Raw genomic sequence first — 20,298 nt, forward strand, 5'->3', positions numbered from 1 at the left:
GTTGAGCAAGAGATGGGAGAGGATGGGGGCATTTAACCCAGGTTAGTTCTTGGGTTCTTCTTGTCGTCTCTGGGGCACTGGCACTTATTTGGCAAAGCAAATGGCTCTGCAGAGCCAAAATATTAACAGAATGACACGGGCAGTGTCTGTAGGACCCTTTGTACCCCAAGGGTGACAGAAGGTGATGTGGTTTAGTTTTTGCTTCCCAGGCTTGGGAGGAAGAGGAGCTGAGGAGAAACTGAAGTGATGGAGGGTGGGGAGGCACAGAGGACCCTGCTCTCTGCTGCCTTCGCCTTGTGATTTCCCAGAGAAATAGGACCTTTTCCCATTGATAGAATGGACTTCACATTACCTTTGAGGGGTGGCTGTTAATTCCTGGTGTCTTGGAGGATGAATTCTGGACACTGTTTGCCACAGGTACTTGCTCAAGATTAAATCACCCATCACGAAGTTTGCATGTTGAAGGTCTGGACTTGCCTAGACAAGAGCCATACTTGTTTGCTGTAAAAGCATGTGAGAAGTTACATTCGTAAACTGGAGAGAGTTGAACTTGTTGGTTTATTACCCGTTTGGAGGCATTTTGGCAAAATCAACTTAGAGGGCTGTGGGGCAGCCAGTGGTGGATGTGAGATCCACTGGTACATCACGCTGCTCTGTGCAAGTGAAAATACCTGCAGCGAGGGGAGTTTGGAAGGAGGGATTTCAAAACCAAGAGTGAAACCCGACTGCATTCTTCATGGCAACATCTTTCCTCTAAAGGAACAAGGGAGGGTTGTGGGAAGCTTCAAAGCAGACAAGCCGCTCTGGGAAGGCAGCTGAAGGGGAAGAGGCAAAGGGAGGGATGCTCTGGTGTCCCGAGGTGGAAGCAGCTGTGGCCAAGCAGGAGGAGGCTCCCTGGGGACTGGGAGATGGAGATGTCGGGAGATAAGGGAGGGAATGGCAGCAGACAGGACAGGGACTAAAATACCCTGTAAATTACACTCTGTAAATATGTGAGGCTCTTTTGGCGAAAGGACAGCTTGTTCTTTTTTCAAATGTGACCTTGTACTAGTTCTCTCAAATAAAAAAACCCACAGGAGAGTAGTCTTCTGGTTCTCTTCAGCCAGCTGTCAGTTCCTTTGCCTTTAGAGGTAGCTGATGGAGAGAGGTGTCCAAGGGAGGGTTTTGAAGAGTTCCACCATGGAGCTGCATGAAACCCATCCCCTGGGAGCAGGAGACTGCAGGTGAAAGGACCAGAATAGCAGGGACAGTGCTGGAGCCTTCTGCAGGATTAATATTCATGCTGTTTCCTACCTTAAGTGAATGGTACCCAAGAGGGCCAGGAAGAAATGGTGAAGAACAGCTCTCTTAGATGAGGATTGCTGGCTGCTGGTGTTGGGGGATGAATAAACTGCCTTTATCTTGACCCTGCCTGACACAGAGAGAAAGGCTTTGGGCTGCTTGCCGGTTGTTTCTTAGTAAAACTCTCATCAGGGTGAAAAATGCCTGGATCCTAATGCAGATCACAAAGCTGGAAAAAAAAGCAATATTTAAATATTGCTGCTTAATACTGAGCGCTGAGGTTGTCCGGCAGAAATATATCTGGAACATGTTTGACTCTCAGCCCATGCTTGGGCTGAGCTGGATGGGGTCGCACCAAGAAGCAGGAAGAGTTTAGGAGAGCGGGAGTGATCTGGGCAGGGGGCTCAGCCAAAACCCAGCCCTGGCATGGGCTGTGCCACAAAACCAGCCGGCACCTCCCCGGGGAAGATCAAACTTTACGCTGTAGGAAGGGTGAATGCGGCTCTCGCAGTGTGTGCTACTGTGGAGGTGAGATTGGCATTGGCGTGTCGTGGCTTTGAGGGTCTTCTGCCCTTGGTGGGTGTCACCTGTAGCTGGTTATTTAACCAGATGGCAACTCTGTTGAGGAGCAAAGCACATCAGAGAAGAAAGGGGTCTCGGGGTGTCCCTGGGCTTGTACACTGACCATGTCCGGCCTCGTATGTAGACCCAGTTTGGGGAGCTGGGACCTTTAGCTGGTGTAACAGTGCCGTGGGGAAGCTGCAGACTCCAGGAGGGGAAAACACTGCTGCAGAGATTTGCCCAAAGTCCCCGCAGATGCTGTTTCCCCCCCAAAATCACACTTGGAAGTGCAGAAGCTTTTCCACCCTCCTGTCTGCTCTCCCTGCGCTGAAATGTTGTTTTTCCCCACCCTCCCAAGACAACAATGACATGAAAGCTCCGTGGCCCTGGCCGAGAACATGAGAGATGTTGTATAACTGATGGGAGCTATTTGTATTGTGGCAGCGTTTTTGGGTCCCCAGCCATGACCGGGATCCCATTCTTCTCCATACTGTGCAAATTAGGAGGCCGGACTCTCCCCTGCCCACAGGAACGAGCGAAGCTGATCTGGCAGGGAGTGCAGAGGGGGTTTTGTGGCTGATGCTTTGCTGATGACAAGAGCATTGGGCTTTGGAATTTGCTCAGCTGGAGGAGGCAGTTCCCTTCCTTCCGTGTTCTGCATCCCCGTTTCCTCGTGGCAAAGGGGTTTGAGTTGAAGGTGTTTCTGCCCATTTCCTGGCGTTTGCACCTTTGAGGTGTGGCTTTGGAGGCTGGGCGGTGAATAAGATCAGGGAAGGAGTCACAACAGTTCCCCAGTCCCACGGTGCAGATCCACGGGTGGATCTAGCTGCAAAAGCAAAGTTCTTATTGCTGCTGTTCCTTGTGATCCGAGTCCACGGCAGGTTGTGCTGGTGGAGTGGCATCCTCTGAAACGTGTTGTGCTTCTCTAAGATCTTGTGTTTCTTTGGTTGTAAAGCCTCCAAGTTTGTCAGTGAGTGACCAGATCATTTGCTGCCCATTCACACGGGGTGGGATCTGCCCTCCAAGCTGTAATTTGTGCTCAGGATTAACCAACGCAAAGCGATCTTGTGGCCCAAACGCCAAACCGGAGTGACCAAGCACTAGAGCTGGCACTGCGCACCAGCGGCATCTGGATCAGGCCTGGCCGTGTGCTTGCGTTTCTGTTAAATTCGCTGCCCTACACAATCCAGAGCCACTTCCAGAAGGACAGACAATGCCTGGTGTGGCGTGAAGTTGAGCAGGGCAGTAACTGTGTCTGCTCCACAAGGAAGTCTTCAAGAGAGCTCCTCTCAGGGAGGCCTGCTCAGCCCTGCTGTAGTTACACTTAAACGGTGTAAAACATGTCGCCCTGCCTGTCCTGTCCCGGCAGCAGCTGTAGCACAGTCCCTGAGAACAAGCCATTGGACGTTCCACCGGGATGAAGGAAATGTGAGTGCACAGCCGGTCACCAGCGTCCCTGCAAGGTGACAGCAGAGAAAGGCTTTTCCCAGTATGTTGTCTATCCCCCTGCGTGATGCGTTTGCGCTGTATTTTGCTGCTGGTGGCCTTGAGCAAGTGCTGTCAGCCGCCCCGTGGCTCTTTATGGTGAGAGATGGCTGCTTGGAACTGGGCTGCAACTGGGCACTGTGGCTGGAGCCGCGTTCCAGCCCAGGTCTCCCGAGGTTTGGTGCTCAAATCGGAGATGCCAGAGTTTCAGCCTAATTCGGTAACCACTGTTTAACTGGGAGCCCTGAAATACCATTTATACTTCCAGCCTGGGACCCAAATATAAAGTTATTAAGAGACTAATTTGGATATAGTATGATATAGCATATTTAGCATGCCAAACCTTTTCCATCTGGTGAAATGTTGTACCCAGCAAAGGCAAGACAGCTGCTTTTCCCAAAACCGACCAACTAAAAGCAAGTGTGTGGAGTGAGTAGGTCAAAACGCAGATCACAGCCTGGCCCTGCAGTGCGCCCAGAGCAGGTGAGACACACGAACTACAGGGCCCAGCATCCTCTGCTTCGTTAGGCACATCCTCTAATTAACGACAGAGAACTGCCTGCTGGGGCCAGTAGTCCTGGGCCTTGTTTCTTAGGCTTGCCTAGGAATGGCGGTAAGTGAAAAACTTGTCCTGCTGGAAGGTTATTAGCATGGTGTGCCTCAAACTTACCTGGTGTGACTTAGCAAGGAGCAAGATACTGCAAAATAGTTTTAAGTCTTCTGTAGCTGCCATCCTGTAACAGAGCAGCCAAAGGTGTCCCAGCGGGAGCTGCGATGGGCACCGGCGTCTGACAGCATCACCGGGCAGGATTTGAGACGCGTTTCAGCAGGACAAGACCTGACAAGAAAGCACCGTGACCTCTCTTCTTTCTCTAAAAGCTCAGAAACACGAAGGGGAAGCTACAAATCGCATTTCCTCGGCGTGTTTGCCTGTATGACCTGAGCCTTCCGCAGCCTCGCGCAGCGCTCATCAGCGCAAAGGCGATTTGAGGTGGGATGAGAACTGTGGTTGTGCAGCAAATGGGGGTGAGGAAGCGTCTGGGGGTGTGTGTGGAGCTGGAAACAGCTGGGTTGGGTTTTTCTCTTGGACTTAAGCACTGACTGACCAGGAAAGCCCTGGGTTTGCATCTGCCTGGCACACCCGGAGTATATTTTCTCAAGGCTCTTTTTCCCTATCTGCATTTATACAAGGTGTTATCTGCAAAAACTTGAACGTACAATTAGTTTTATCTTTGTGTTGTTAAAAACAGTGAAATAAAGTACTCCTGCTCGCAGTCCCGCTGCTGCGACTTAAGACAAAGGACTGCAAACACGCAGCCCTTTTCCAGATTGTTTAATCTTTGGGGCCATGTGGACAGGCCCTTGGAAAACATCAGTTTCAGGGCTTTTTCTGAGATGCCACATTCAGGAGCGACCTGTTGTTCCTGCCTTGCAGCTGAGGTCTTTGTGCCCCTATTGAGGGAAACCAAGCAAATTGAATGAGATGTTGACAGCGGGGAGAGGTAAGCTCTGCTCTGCTTTGGTGGCAGGGAAATTATTTGTGAATTGATCAGCCTTCCTGAAAGCATGAGGTTGAAGTTCTGTGTTACAGGGGGTGATCCATGGCTGGTGCTGATGGGACAGTAGCTGCTGCGTCACCTCCTGTCCCATCCTGTCCGCGCCCGCCTGCCGGCACAGCCATCGGTACGAACGCTTTATAACGAGAGCGTCCCTAATTGCGGAAGGCAGCTTGGCTAATTCAGACCAGGTTGACTTTTATCAGAGGGGCTTTGGGGAGCGTTCCCACAAACGGCGCTGTCTCTGGAGGGGTGGCTGACAGCTGGGGACAGTAATTCCTTCCAGATCCAGCCGTGTCTGTCAGGAATCCCAGTGCACATGTGCATATGAAACCCTCTAAGAAAAGGGTTACTTCCCTCCTGCTACTTCCCCACACAAAACCAAGGGAATAAATCAAGTTCTGTGTACAAGCATAGCAAAGATTGAGAATTGTCTTCAGCTTAAAACCCCTCCTTTATCAGTTGGTGTTCTGGCAGGGATTTAAACTCACAAGTGCCTTTACACAACAAAATACTGATGCACCTGTAAAATTAGGAAACTGATTCTTTTTCCTTTGCCCCAGTTATACTGAACTATGTCCCCTCCTCCCGTGTTTCTGTGTTAACACTTGTTAGGAGTGAATTATCTGGCTCTTGTACAGCCCAACTTGCATGAATCTCCTGGTTGTAGGAGGAGCTAATCTGACGTTTCACTGGTGCGTTTTGGATCCGGGACAGATGTTGCTTCAATAGATCTTGGGTGGCACATCTCTCTTGAAAGTCGATACCAACGGTGCTTTGTGAGTGAGATATTTGGTGGATAATATAGTGCAGCAATACAGTGTTTCCTCTCATAGGCTTCCCAGGGAACGGCTGCTATGGGACAAGGACTCTCCCGGCCACCCTGGCTGAGCTGTCAAGGTAGAGATGAGGCTCTGCTTGTTCCTCCTGCTCCATAATTTTACCTTCCTGCTCTGTTCTCTCCTCAGCGTGGCACGATGAGGCGGCGCTATGAGGACGATGGCATCTCCGATGATGAAATCGAAGGGAAGAGGACGTTTGACCTCGAGGAAAAACTGTCCACCAACAAGTTTAACTCCACCTTCGTGGTCTTCATGGAAGGCAAAGGTTTGTGTTGGGGCTGCTGTGCTGCTGTTGTCAGCAACCAGACAGCCGCTTTTCCAGCGCGGCACGGTGTGTGCAGTGACCTTTCCCCGAGCCTTTCGTGGAAAACTAACAGTGATCACAGTTGGATTTGTGCTACACCCAAAGCCTCCCTGGCTGCCAACTTGAAGGGCGGTTACAAGGCAATTTTGGTATTAATGATATCCTGAAATCCTTTTCCACCGTCCTGAGTTTGGCTGCCTTTTACTTTCCATCCTTCCATAAAGTTGGGAGAACCGCTGTTCAGACCGGTTCTGTGCTTCCCTCTGCTGCAAACCACTTTACCTGGCAGGGAACGTTTTTCTCTGCTCCCCTGCAAGTCCTGCAGCCGTCCCCAAGCGCTTTGAAGGCAACGCGAGGCAGTTTGGTGGGGGTTTGGCTCAAACCTGCAAAGCCTTTGGGCCAGGAGGAGCCAGTGACAGGGAACACGTGTGGGAAGCGTGGGAGCGGCGGGGTGTGCGGAGCGCCGGCCCGTCTGCAGCGCGGCGGGTTTGCTGGGACACATGGCAGCCAGGAGCCGGAGGGTTCGCCTGGGTCAGCACCTGCAATTGCAGCCGCATGTCTCTATTCAAAGAGCATGTGGGGTCTCTCCCCTTCCTTTCAGCACGCAGGCGGCTCAGTGAGATGTCTTTTCATCACGCAGCCATCCCCGGCCTCCGGAGGATTTACCGGGAGGGAGGAGCGTTGCTTTAGGACATCTCTTGCTTGGCTGTGAACTTCTTAGGGAAGGGAGGACCAAAGAAAATGTGCTATTCCCCTGGTTGGTGCAGCCTGTTGGAGCAAACTCCCCACTCCCTGGGGGGCCCATCTGAGGCTTGTCAGCAGCACAGGCCATGCTGCTCACAGAGCTGCTGCAAAGGAGTTCCAGAATCTCCAAAGAGATGTAGAAATAGTGAGGAACAGGCCTTTCTTTTGTTAAAACATAAGGTTCTCGGGTCTTAGCTGTACGAGGCCCTGAACAACCCAATCTGAAATCAATTTGCTGGGAGCAGGGTTGGGCTAGAGATTTCCAGAGGTCCTTTCTAACCTCATTTGGTCCATAATTCCCTGGAGGAGTCTCCCCTAATGCCTTCCTTCTTCTTGTCCCCCACACCAGACTTCACAGTCGAATACATCCAGCGCGGCGGCCTGAGAGACCCTCTGATCTTCAGGAGCTCTGACGGCCTGGGGATAAAGTAAGTGTTGGGGCACAGAGTGGGGGGGACTGGCCCCATTTCTTGCCTCTCTGTGTGGGATCTGATCCTGGTAGCTCCATCTGTGCTCTGCCAAGTTGGTGGGATTGTGTCCTGTCCATGCTGTTCTTTACGTGCAGTGTGAAGTATCTTCCACCTCGGTTATTCTGTTCTTATTAGTCTGGACATAAAATGAGAGGACTGAGTTGGCTGTAGGTTATCACAATTCAACCAAATGTCTGGAAAGTCCCGCTGCTGCTCTGATGCAACATCTGGCTGAATTTCTCTCCTAGTAATATAGGCATCTAGTGCCAGAAAGTCAAGCAATTTGTAGTATTTCTGGCATTTTCCAGAATTCCAAGCCGATTGACCCAACATAGTTATTTCTGAATGTCTCTCCCTGTCTTGCTACAGTAAGTCAATTAAGGTTTACAGCTTTGCGTGTAAAGCTGTACTGAGACACGGCTTTGTGCCATTTGTGATGTTTGTATAAATACGCTATGGGGTGGCAGATATAGTTTCAAGACAAGTAATACTGCATTAAAACATCACAGCTGGTTTTGCAGGGTCAGTGGTTTTTTGGTTTTGATTAATACAGAAGTTTAGAGGAATAAATTAGCCCTAGAAAAGTGTCAGAGCCAGTATCAGCAACACTGCTGTTAACATCCTCAACTGGAAGGGACGGGTAACATCTCGTCCAGCGCACGATGTGCTGCACCGCAGTGAACTAGGGAGCAAAGTGTGCCGGGCTCAGTTTTAACTGCTGGGTGACTTGGGAGGCAGAGATTTGATACTAAGGATTTACAGTGTGGGCGAAACTGGATTTTCTCCTGAGCTTTTGGGTTTTTCTCTGGGTCAAGAGCTGCCTGCGTGGCTGCCTGCCCGTTCTGCCTGTGACAGCAGTGTTTGTACAGATAAGTGTGCCAGTACAAACAGTTAGAGTGGTTATGCTGTGTCAGTGAAATCTACTGCTCGTACCGGTCTGGCGATGCCCTTTATATTGGAATAACTCACATGAGCAGTCTTTGAAACGAGAGCTCGGATCGCTTAGCTCAAGGCCTGCTCGCTCCTTTGCCAGAACTGCTGTACAACAGCTCGTGCTCTGGAGAGGGTATATCCCATTCCCAAATCTGCTTCCCTAGCCAGAAATTGGCTCCAGCGTTTCACCCCACACCTACACCCCCAGAGATGTCACTGCGTGGTCTTCACCCGCACCCACGAGGCAACAAGCAGCATGGTAGTTTCTTCCAGGCGCCAATACTGGGGTTACAGGTGGGGAAGGGTCTGCAACCAGCAGCGCTTCGTGATTTTTTTAGCAAGGTGTTTGTCCTGCAGGATGCCGGATCCGGACTTCAGCGTGAACGATGTGCGGCTGTGTGTCGGTAAGTGCCCGGGGACCTTGGCGCACCCCTTTTGTGACCTGGGCAGATATGGAGGGATGGGGAGAGTCATCAGGTTTATCAAAGTCTGATTTTGTAGCTCCCCCGTTGTGCAGCTGGTTGAACCTGAGCTGTCCTTAGCCAGTAAATCACTACTCTTACCTGCTCGAGTCTAGTTTGACCCGAAGCAGCTTCTGTTTCAATGTGGGTATGGAAGAGGTTGAAGCTATGGGAGAGGCCAAGATGTCACCCTGTGCGGGTGCCTTCTTTGAGGAAAGATCTCATGTCTCGTGGAGTATCTGCTGGGTGGTCCCTTGTGCACATGGATGGTTCCAGTGACGTCTGTCTGTTCTGTCAGGGAGCCGGCGGATGGTGGACGTCATGGACGTGAACACGCAGAGGGATATCGAGATGTCCATGGCACAGTGGGCGCGCTACTATGAAACACCGGAGGCCGAGCGGGAGAAACTGTACAATGTCATCAGCCTGGAGTTCAGCCACACCAAACTGGAGAACCTGGTGCAGAGACCTGCTACGGTGAGCATGGCTCTTCCTTCTGCAGGAACATCCTTTCCTTTGTCCTTGTGGTTCTCTGTAGGCCAGGTGACACTTGGATGTGGGAGCACAGGGGCTGCTTGTAACATGTGTGAGCCACAGTGAGTGTAGGGGACAAGATGAGGACACTGGAAGGCTGGAGGTGAGCTGGAAGCAGGGCAGGAATCTGACAGGGGGAAAATGAGTTGTCCTTGCTGAAGTGTAGAAAGTGGAATGGCTGGGATGGACATCCTGAACTCCCTCTGCAGTTGGTGGAGGTGAAGGTTCTCTCTGTTAACTGTAGAGGGAGCCTGAACATCTCTGCTCTGGCTGTCCTGAAGCTTAGTGAGTTGAATCCCACCCTTGCAGGTGCTGCCCAGCACGTTTTTATGCCATCCCAGTGCACACCAGTTCCTGCCTGGCCCCTAAGCAGAAGACCAGCATCCATGCTTGAGATCTTGCTGTGATGTTTGCTGCTTGTGTAAATTCAGAGGTTCTGGCACTGGAACAGCTGGTCCCAAGTGCTTTACATGTGGGATTGCACCAGTGGCATCAGGAAGGTTGCTGGGTTGTGTGGGGGCCAAAAAGGGGGTGTGACAGCCATTTGGCTCACACCAGGACCTCCTTCCCTGCCTTGATCCTGTCATGGCTGTGCCCTGAGCTGAGCTGGCTGGCTGTGCCTGGGACCACGGTGGCTTTGGTGGCCCCAGTACAACCCAACATCTCACAGGTGCCCAGCCACGTGCGAGCTGTGGCCTCACCAGGCAGGCAAGAGATGCTTGAGCTTCCAGAACAGCCTGGGGGTAGCAAAAGAGGGGGTTACTGTGCCTCTTTCATCTCTACTCATGTCTCCCACCTTTCTGCTGTAGGTGGATTTGATTGACTGGGTCGATAACATGTGGCCCAGACACCTGAAGGAGAGTCAGACAGAGTCTACGAACGCTATCCTGGAGATGCAGTACCCAAAGGTGCAGAAGTAAGTGACCTCCTGAGCTGTTCCAGTAGGGCAGGCAGCAAAGCATCTCTTGCGAGAAAACTGCCCAAGCAAGAAGCATTTTGCACCAAGGGGGAGCGGGAGGAACAGTCTCTGTGTTTATTACAGCGGGTGACACTCGTAAGGACACCGTAGTGAGTTATTTAAATCCACGCAGTGTGGAAGGGTCGTTGTGTGGCTTTTAGGAGCTCGTTGCACTTTGGTGAAACTCTTGGTGTTCATCACCTTGAGATACCTGGAGTCAGTTGAGCTCCTTGGTGCTCCCTGTCCTTCAGGCCAAACCCATGACAGGGGGGTTTCTAGAGCTGCTGGCTGTGTGAGGATGAGAGTTCTCCTCTTCCCTGGGCTGGATTTTTGCGGGGATGTGATATAAATGCAAAATGAGCTTTCCTGCAAACCACCCCCTGCTGCAGCTGAAGTGCTCAGTGCTGCGTTGTTGGCTCCTGGCACTGATCTGAGCCACTGGCCTGGCTTTGGGCAGCCCCTTCCCTTTGAATATGCTGTATCTGCTCTAAAATGTGGGTCACCGCTCGTTTTCACCTTATCATCATCTTGTTTTCCACCAGATACTGTCTGATGAGCGTCAAGGGCTGCTACACAGATTTCCACGTGGACTTCGGTGGCACTTCTGTGTGGTACCACATCCACCGAGGGGGAAAGGTAGGACAGTCCCTGCTGGGCAAGTTACAGACACTTTAAGAAAGCAGCTTTTAGTCTATTTTCTTGTCAATCTTTGAAGATGCAGCTCCCAGACAGTGAACTGAAGTCTTCCCACCCTAAACTTGTTTATCTGTGGTTCTTAGAAGTAGTTCAGGCCCTCAGAGGTCCACCAGGCACAGGCCGAAAACCCGTGCTGTAGAGATGGTGCTGAGAGAACCTTATAAAAGGCTAAATGATAAAGAACAGAATAATAGAATCATAAAATAATCCAGTTCTTCCAGTGCCTTGGGCTTCTGGTTTCGGATGAGAAATAGCTCTGAAACAGTGTTGGATTTGAGGTGCTTGTCTGGAGTCACTTCTTGTAGCTGATTTCAGCCCCAGATACAAAAACTGAACCCCAGGCTCCATCAAGTTGCAGTTTGGTTACAGACCCCGTCCGAGTGCGGTATTTCTTCCCTGATGGGTGGCTTGCAGTTATAATTGTGCAGGGATTTCCCTGTGCCAGGCATCTGTCGCCATAGCTGCATGTTGGACTGGAACCTGGTTTAGAAGAATTCTGTCTGGAAGGGGATCTTCCATTCAAGTTTTTGCTGCTGCGGCTGTCAGCTCTACTCTGGTCAAGAAAACTCTGTGCTGCTGTCTGGAGAGGGCGGCGATGCAGACAAATTGTATCATTTTACACTTGAATTGATGCAGTCGGAGCAGCAAAATCTGGTGGTAGCTCAGTTTAGTGTTATTAGGAAAAGATAATATGGAGGAAAGTATCCTGTAGCTCAGAATTTAGCAAAGGCAGGTCCTATCTCTTGCCCAGTGAAATGCACCTGGCTTCCTGAGGAAGCAGGGCAGGTTTGGAAGAAGTCAGTTAGCTATTATACAATGACTTACATACATGTGTTGTCTTTATTTGCAGATCTTCTGGCTGATCCCTCCTACGCCCCAGAACCTGGAGCTCTATGAAAACTGGCTTCTCTCAGGGAAGCAGGGAGACATTTTTCTTGGGGACAGAGTGTCAGAGTGCCAGCGCATCGAGCTCAAGCAGGGCTACACGTTTGTCATCCCCTCAGGTACCGCAGGGTGGGCAGGTGCATCCCGACCTTTCCCAGGTTTGTGGCGAGAGACTGAAACTTCTGGGATGCAAGCAAAATCAGAACAGGCAGGATTTAGTTTCCTCCCTCGTGAGTAACTGAAAGAGGGAGATGTGATGTGGCTCCATCCTCTTGCCAGCTCCCAAAGTGTGGCTGTGGTGGCACTGTGGATTCAGTCCAAGCGACAGGAGAGCTGTGATTGGCTCACATCATGCTTGATCAGTTATTAAAGATGATTTTCGCAGAGCCTGCCTCTTGTGAAATCTCTTTTCAAATTATAAAGCAAGGAAGGGAAGCCAGTGTGCGAGTTTAAGGAGCAAGGTGACTGCTCTGGACATGAGGACTGACAATGGAACAGTCTGTGTGTACTGGAGACAGGAGAACTGGATGTCAGAAAATGCTGGAACCCAGCAGGGAGCTGGGAAGCAGGAACACAGAGAGACTTGCAGGTAACTGCTTTGCAGAGGGCTTGGGCAAGGAGGCTTTGAGGCTGAGAGGAGGAAAACTCACAAGAGTGAAGAGGAGTCTTCAGTCTGACTTGGGTTTGCAAGCAGAATAATTGGAGGGCATCAGCAATGTCTTGTGTGCACAGTTAGTGCTGTGCTAGAAAACAGCAAAGGCAGAAGAGACAGAGCAGATAAAGCAGCAGCTCAGGTTGGTTGTTTGCAAGGACTGACTCACAGCCTTTTAGAACCTGGGATGTCTGTGAAATGTGCTTGCGCTAGAGAACACTCACTTGTAATGAGAGAGGTTGTTGGACCCCATTGAAGGCTTCTCATAAAACTGCTGCGTAAAACTTGTGTCCATAAGACTCTCTCAGATGTCAGAAGCTGCTGTAACCTGCTGCTTCGTCTCCAACAGTAGGGCAGGAATGAGCTGTGGTGTAGCTGACAGAGGGACCAGGGCCTGCACAAGTTACTCATCAGAGTCTTGTTATCTTGACTGACACTTTTGAACTGAGTGGCCTTGCCCCAGGGAAACCCATGTTGGAATTCCCAAAATGTTGGGCTTGGCTGGATTTGTTGAGCCTCGGAGATAAGAGAGCTGGGACTTGAGTTATTCTGAGCATTTTTTTAATTGCTGAACAGACTTTAGGAGACTCTCTTCCTTGTTGCTGGTGTTCTTAGGCCTGAAGCAACTTTCCAAAGACAGCAGGATGACAAAAAACTGCGGGCACAAAGAGGATACCGGCACATTTTTCTACCATGGCAGAATGTGAGGCCAGATCCACAGGTGCATTTAAATGCAGACGGGACTCTCTCTAGCTCTTAGATGGATCAAGGGAGCTGGGTACTGAGTAATTCAGTAGTGACACTTCATGAGGGGTGGACATTGTTGCTGTAACACAGAAATGTCCACTCTCCTCAAAGAGTCTGTGAGCCCATCTTACCCCCCGCTGCTGCATAAGAGGTTGCGAAGGAATCCAATTAGTAGGGACTGTCAGTTTGGAAACCTCGACCTCCCCTCGTTGCTCAGAAGGGCTCCTCAAACTCTGCTTTCCCTCCAAGGTTGGATCCATGCTGTGTACACTCCCATGGACACGCTGGTGTTCGGAGGCAACTTCTTACACAGCTTCAACATCCCTATGCAGCTCCGGATCTACAGCATCGAGGACCGGACACGGGTAAGGACCTGCGGGAGGACGTGGTGTCCCGGGACGGTGGGGAGGACGCAGCCGAGGGTGGGGGTCTCACCCCATTGACAGATTTCTCCAACTCCAGCTGCCTGTAGGCGAGATGTCCTAGTCTGCTAAACCTACAGGCGGGAGCTTGGGCAGGGGGACAACCTGCAATGTGCACCGAGGCTTGTGACGTTCCTTTGTGCTGTCCCCAGTCTCTGCTGCTGCTTGGTGTTGGTCTTAGACCTTGGTGTTGGTCTTAGATGACCAAAACTAAAGGCTTCCTGAGGTCTTGAGCAGAGAATGCAGTTGGCAAGTGGGTGCTCTTGCTTGTTCCCCATGGAGATGTGGGTCCTGCAGTGCTCAGCACCTTAGCGGAGCCTCAGGATACGCCTGGGCTGTGATGGACGGACTGTTGGCCGCTCCAAAGCAGTTCAGGGTGCAGCAGCGGGACCTGTGGGTTGGCACTTGGATATCAGACCGTCATCCAGAGCGGATGAGACGTAGGACGATGACGTGTGTGCCCAGTTCCCCCAGGCAGCGGAGCCTCAGGAAGGTGCGATGCAGGCGGCAGGGTCAGGGACATCTTCTGTCTCTGCCCGAATTGTCATCACCGACGTGACAGAGCCCTGATCACGCTCAGCTAAATAGCTGAACTCTCTTAATAGACCAACCCTTTCCTTTCAAACACTGTCAGACGCTGTGCTGGGGTTTGAGAAGAGGGCTTGAACTTCAACCAAAACCTCTTGTGGCATCTGCAGCTTTTTTTTCCTGTACTAATGAGATGGAGGTCTGTGGGGGAAGAGCTGCAACCCTAACAAAGAAAAAAATGAAACGTTAATGGCTTGCAAATGAGTAGTGCCTGGTCTCTGCTCTGCCTGGTGATAATATTCATCTGCAAGGAGAATTACATCAGGCTGCCAGGAGCAGGAATGGTGCTGTTACACACGGACATGCGTTTCCTGGCTCTCAGAGGGGATTGCTCTGGTTTGAGGCTGCAGAAATAAGAGCTATCGCTGTGCAGCCCTTTGGCAAAGGAGGCCTGAGCTGATCCCCTGCCTTTTTTGCAGGTCCCAAATAAGTTTCGTTACCCCTTCTATTACGAGATGTGTTGGTATGTGCTGGAGCGCTACGTCTACTGCATCACCAGCCGCTCGCATCTGACCAAGGACTTCCAGAAGGAATCGCTCAGCATGGGTGAGCCCCCTGCGCTGCCCATCCAGCCCTCGTTCCTTCCCCACACATATCAAAGTGATTTCGTGCACCCTCTTGTTGGGATCCTGTCGGGGGGGCAGGGGAGGACTGTGTGGGAAGAATTCTTGACCATCACTTCCCCAGTTTCACAAGGTGGTTTCTTTGGGTATTTCCTCCCTTTTAGCTGTTTGTTGTACTGAGCAGTCGGAGTTGCAGACTGGCCAAAGGAGGTGCAATTTACTTCTTTTTCTTTGAGCAAGAAGTCAAAACTAGCTAGACTTTTGCTTCCTCCTTCACCGCTGCAACGGCCCAGGTTTCTTGCAGCTGCAAAACCAGCACGGAAGCTCCTGGCCTTGCTGGTACATGCAAAACGTTTCGCAGAAGAGGAGGAGGGTGGTTGCAGTAATCACTGCTGCAGGGCAGCGATGCTTTCATGCTGATCAAGACCCTCCTGCACACAGAGTTTAAAGTGCTCTCGAGTTTATGTGCAAAGGAGCACAGGGAGGAATGTTTGGCCTCCTTGGAGTTAAAGCATCTTGTTCAAGAGATGATTTCTTACAGGGACCCTTCTGCAGGGTGGGAGAGAGCTGGATGGTCTCTTGAGGCAAATCTGTCCTCACTGCCCCAAGAGGCTGTCAGTCCTGCCTCCTGGGCCGCTTTCCTCACAGCCACAACCTCTTCGGGGCTCCCAGTTCCTGTCCAAGGGGCTCTAGCAGAGGGACACGCTCCTTGTCCTGGGGTTCTCTGCAGATCTCTCCCAGCACTCGGTTTCGCTCTGTCCTCCTCCTGCCTGGAGGCCTCTGGTGCCTCATCACCCTTGTACCACTGAGCAGCGTGGCTGGAAAGCAGTGAAGGAAGAGAGAGGAGAAAGGAAGCGAGCAGAGAGATCCCCCTTCCCTGTCAGTGTCAGGGAAGGGTGCTTTATTGTGCACACTCAGGCTTGGAGACCTCACTGTCATCTAGTGCATCCATGTCCTCTTCTCTCCCATTGCGAAAGCGGGATCAAGGTCCCAAGTCACTTGCAGGACCAGACAGCTGGAGATCCCAAAGCAAAGCCAGGTTGGATGGGTCTCTGAGCAACCTGATGTAGTGAAGGATGTTCTTGCTCATGGTGGGGGGGTTGGATTAGATGATATTTAAAGGTCCCATCTAACCCAAACCATTCTAAGATTCTGTGAAGTGCAGTCCAGAGCTTTGCTCTCTCTTCCTCTGGGAGGTTTTCCCACGTCACGTGCTTCATGTTCCCACAAAACAAGCCAGGAATGGGAAAGGGTTTTAGCTGTTCTTTTCCAGCCCCTACGTGCCCCATCCTCTCTCCTTATCCCTGTACGTACCTGTTGCTCCAGCATCTCTGGCGCCTGGGGGGGTTTCTCTAGAAACCAAACGCCTCCTGTGAGTGATTGGTCACTGTGCTCTTCTCTCTTTCTCCATCATGGCAGATATGGAGCTGAGCTCCTCAGACTCAGTGAACATGGAAGAAGAGGAGGAGGAGGAAGATGACGAGGATGCAGCAGGGAAGGAACCCAGGCGACCTGTCACCAGACGGTCCGTTCTCACCAGCCCCATCGCCAACGGTGCCAATGTGGACTATGACGAACTGGGCAAGAGCTGCCGGAGCAGCCTGCCGGGTCTGAAGAAGACCCCGTCTATTGACTCTTCCGACTCCAGCCGGGGCTCCCAAAACGGCCAGGCCTGGGAGCCGAGCGGGGGCAGCCCGCGCAAGAGCAGGAAGGTGCATCTGACGCAGTTTGAGCTGGAGGGGCTGCGCTGCCTCGTGGACAAACTGGAGTCACTCCCCCTGCACAAGAAGTGCGTTCCCACCGGCATCGAGGACGAGGACGCCCTCATTGCTGACGTCAAGGTATGCGAGCGGGAGGGAGCTGTGAGTGCTGCCTTTTTTTGGGGCCATCGGGGTGCATCCGCTTTATTCCAGCGTCAGAGGTGGAAAAGCATTTCCCCATGTGGAAACTGTGCTTGCGCTTGACCGTATCCCCATCCTGGGGCAAAGGGTTGATGTGTCTGCAGATCTGGTGTCCTCTTCTTCTACATGAGGCAAATGTTGCACCAGCTGATGCTGAGGGACAGGCTTGGATTTTGGATTGGGGCAGTAGCTGTTCCCAGCCATTGTGGCTGAGACCCCTCTGCGTCCCTTACGGGTGTCAGTGCAAGACGTGCTCGTTTGCAGCTTGTTGCCAGTTCTACCCGTGGACACCTTGAGCTGCTGGACACTGGGACAGCTGGAGCCCTTTCCTTGCTCCAGGTGCCTTTGGCCATGTTCAGGTTGTTTGACCTGAGGTTATATGTGTCTTTATTTTCTTTTCCCCCTACTTTGCTTTAAACCCAGAGCTGTATCTGCCAAGCCTGTTGAGTTGGCTCTTTGAGCTTCAGGGTTTTAGCCCTTCCAGCACTGAAGTGAGAATATCAGCCTCACTCTGTTCCCCAAAAGTCCATTTTAGTCCCTAAAACCACCGTCACCTTTCTCTCCCAACCTTGCTGATGATGATCTGTTCGGTGCTTGTCTGTAGGAAGCCTGACATCCAGACACAACTGTGGGTGTTGTGCTGTTGTGTTTCTTTTCCAAGCGCTGATTTTTTTGGTAAGTCGGATGCTCTGCTGCGTCTGGAGCAGAGGACGCAGCTCTGGCATCCCTGGGCGGGCTGTTGTTTCATGCCAAGCTCTGGTGGAGCTCGGCTGAAGAAGTGGGTGCTATTAGGGGACTGTAATTATGGGGTTTTTGCGGCTTTTTTGTGTGTGCCGAGGCCTTTGTGCAGTGCGTGGGGTGGCCTTGGCCTCACCATGGACTATATGATGCTCTGGAGAAAACTCAGTCTTTGAGCTGTGCATGCTAAGAAAGCAAAGCTGGTATCGTGCGGTGGGTATTTCAAAGGCATTCAAAGTTGTCGATGTTCTGCTGGGTTTTGAGACCTCTTCAAAGGACCCCGTTACGTTCTGGAGCCGCAGGACGTGTGTCAGTGGGTTCATTGCGACCCTGTGTCTGGTTGTACCTCGCAGATGAGCTGCGGGTGGCAGTCCCTGCAGTCCGCTCAGAAAAACAGCTTCCCTGAAGGATTTACTCCTTAAAGCTGGTTGTCCTCTGAGGTTCAGAAGGATCCTGAGCTGCAGGACACTGTCCCTCAGCGACCGGTGCTCCAGGGCATCCTGGAGGCACCAAAATCCTCAGTCGTCAGACTGCAGCGTCTGGAGAACACAGGGCGAGTTTGGCAAACCACAGCAAACTTTCAAAATTTGCATTTTCCATCAAGGTGGTGGAACTGGGAGGTGAAGGTTGGCTTAGAAAACCTGAAAAGGGGTCAGGTGTTTTGAGCTGAACCTTTTAACTGATCTGCTCATTGAACAACCCAATGAGTGAAGGTTTCATTTTCATTATCAGCACCTTGTATGGAGAAGACCTTTGTTTGTTTGTTTAAGTCAGAAGTTGTTACCAAGCTAAAGGCATGAAGTGGCCGTCCACACATCCACAATTCATGATGTGGGGTACAGATCCTATTTTGGTCATGTTTCCTTTGTAAACTTGGGTACAAATTCCTCCTCTAACAGCTTCTGTGTCATTGCACAGCTGCACAGAACGCAGTCCTACCCTGGCTGTGTCTAAGCTCAGCTCTTCCCTTTGCCAGGCTTGTCCTGATGCTCCTGCCCAGCTCTTGGAGACGTGATCCATGTGGAGCTGCCCCCCAGACCTGGATCACTTCTCTTCATCCATTTCCCACCAAATTAGGTCACAAACGAGCCTGGGGTCTGGCCAACAGGACCGTCAGGAAGGACTCGCTCTAGACAAGCGGAGAACCACCATGTTTTCAGTGCTTTGGTGCCGTCACGACGTAGCCGTGTCCGGTTAGGCAGGTGCTGTGTTGTGTAAGGCTTCTGTGGCTGTGGCCTGTGTGTTTATTTGGGATCAGAACATGGCATTTTCTCATCGTAGAGCCCAGACCTGCAGGTGGTGACCTGGCAGCTCAGTCTGCCCGTCACACCAAACGTCCCACCAGCGTCCCCAGGCACGGAGCAGGAAAATTCTGCCTCTTCCCACAGCCTCTTGTGTGGCGATCGTGACTTGGGGAGGTCTGTGTGTTGGGTCACATGAAGAAATCCCCTTCTGGGTCCTGTCATGACTCGAGCCTGGAGCTGTCACATGGTGGGACGCGACAAAGTTGTTCTCCTTTGATGACAGAGAAGATGGGTGGATGTGACAAAGATGTTCTTCCAGCTCCGTGGCGGGACTGTCAGTCCACTGAGACTCCATAAACACATCCTGTGTCAGGCAGCTTCTATAAGAACAACATGTCACCACCTCTGTGTCTCCTTAACCCTTCTAGCTTTGCCTGTCCTTGAAAAACTGGTGACGCCATGTCGCTGCCTTCTGAATTGGTGACCAAGAGCTGCTCCGGCGGCTTCAATGGGAGAGCCCACAGAAATCGAAAGGCTCCCGGTCCTGCACAAAATGAGGCTAAGACGTTGCCTTGTAGTGCTGATGTCTTGCTGAAAAATCTCCGTGTGTTTGGTGATGCCACCGTGCATGGTCTGGACTGGGGCTGTTGGAAGGATCACTGGCAAAGACGGAACTTCTGAGAGGTCCCGTTGTCTTTTGGCTGCTCTGTCCGTCGCTTCTGGCCCCTGGTTTCCATCATTTTGACTTCAGAGGAGCAGGATGGTCTGTGAGGCCCTAGAGCTGTCAGACCTGCTCTTGGCTGACTCGTGGGGAGCTGAGCCCACGTTTGGACCGTGTCACCCACAGGTTCTGTTCGGGCTCTGCCTGGAGGTGTTGAAGCCTCAAGCATTGTAGAAACAAAAGAAGCTTCTAGAGGTGCAGATTGTGTTTCCAGGACCACATCTGAGAGCCTGTGGTCTGGCATCTGTGTTGTGCCGGGTCTCCCCATGATCAGAACCATCTTCTCCCTCCTCTGCAAACGTCTGGTCTGCCCCTCCTGTGGGTCCCGTCTGCCTGAAATGCTCCCATCTGATGTGCTTGACCTTGGCGATGTGACGGATGGCGACGTGTCCCCAGCGTGAGATCCCTGGGGCCCAAGGGTGTTGTTGACAGTTCAGTGGGCGACAGACCCAGGTGTCTGGTCACAGTGTCCCTGTGGCTTCCTGGGCTCTCTGGGGACATGAGGGACAAAAGCCAAGGTTGCCTGCAGATGCTTTGCTCTATTTCAAGAGTTTCCTCCATTTTTGTTGCGGGGTTCTGTAGCTGGGTTTTGGAGGGTCTCATGGAGCTGGGGCTGCTTGGGGACCCCTTGCTTGGCCCGGTGTGGGTTTGTCCCCCTCTAGTGGCGAGGTCACCGGTGGCTTTGGGACTTGGGCTGCTCCCAAACTTGCCGAGATATTTGTCAGGGAAGATTCGTGCATCCAGGTGGGGAAGGTGCAGGTACAGTCACTGCGATCCCATGTTTTTGGGGGGCTCATCCCCCTTGCATTGATTAAAAGCCGTTTCTCATTACTCACGCCAATCTCTTAGATCCCCTTGGGTTTCTGCTGGAGGATGAACCCCAAAACCCACCTCGGAAAAGACAAAAGGGAGGGGGTGGGGAGGCTGGGCTGGGGTCGGGGCTCTCCCAGGGGACCCCGGCCCCCGGCGTCTCCGCTGGCGGGGGCAGCGGGAGGGAGGACGGTGGGTCGTG

The 20,298-nt window shown here is 51.9% G+C and overlaps 1 protein-coding gene across 1 annotated transcript in view; it reads left to right on the forward strand.

Moving 5' to 3' along the window:
* KDM2A (lysine demethylase 2A) overlaps positions 1-20,298 on the forward strand; it is a 42,060-nt gene that overhangs the window by 12,510 nt on the left and 9,252 nt on the right. The window contains exons 4-13 of the mRNA XM_082059263.1: positions 5,852-5,990; positions 7,123-7,201; positions 8,534-8,580; positions 8,936-9,114; positions 9,981-10,087; positions 10,672-10,765; positions 11,676-11,829; positions 13,359-13,474; positions 14,539-14,665; positions 16,102-16,523. Of these exons, the coding sequence (XP_081915389.1) occupies positions 5,852-5,990; positions 7,123-7,201; positions 8,534-8,580; positions 8,936-9,114; positions 9,981-10,087; positions 10,672-10,765; positions 11,676-11,829; positions 13,359-13,474; positions 14,539-14,665; positions 16,102-16,523 (1,464 nt within the window). The remainder of the gene's footprint in view (positions 1-5,851; positions 5,991-7,122; positions 7,202-8,533; positions 8,581-8,935; positions 9,115-9,980; positions 10,088-10,671; positions 10,766-11,675; positions 11,830-13,358; positions 13,475-14,538; positions 14,666-16,101; positions 16,524-20,298) is intronic.

The sequence above is a fragment of the Streptopelia decaocto genome (assembly GCF_964273445.1).
Source record: "Streptopelia decaocto genome assembly, chromosome: 7".
Classification (NCBI taxonomy): Eukaryota; Metazoa; Chordata; class Aves; order Columbiformes; family Columbidae; genus Streptopelia; species Streptopelia decaocto.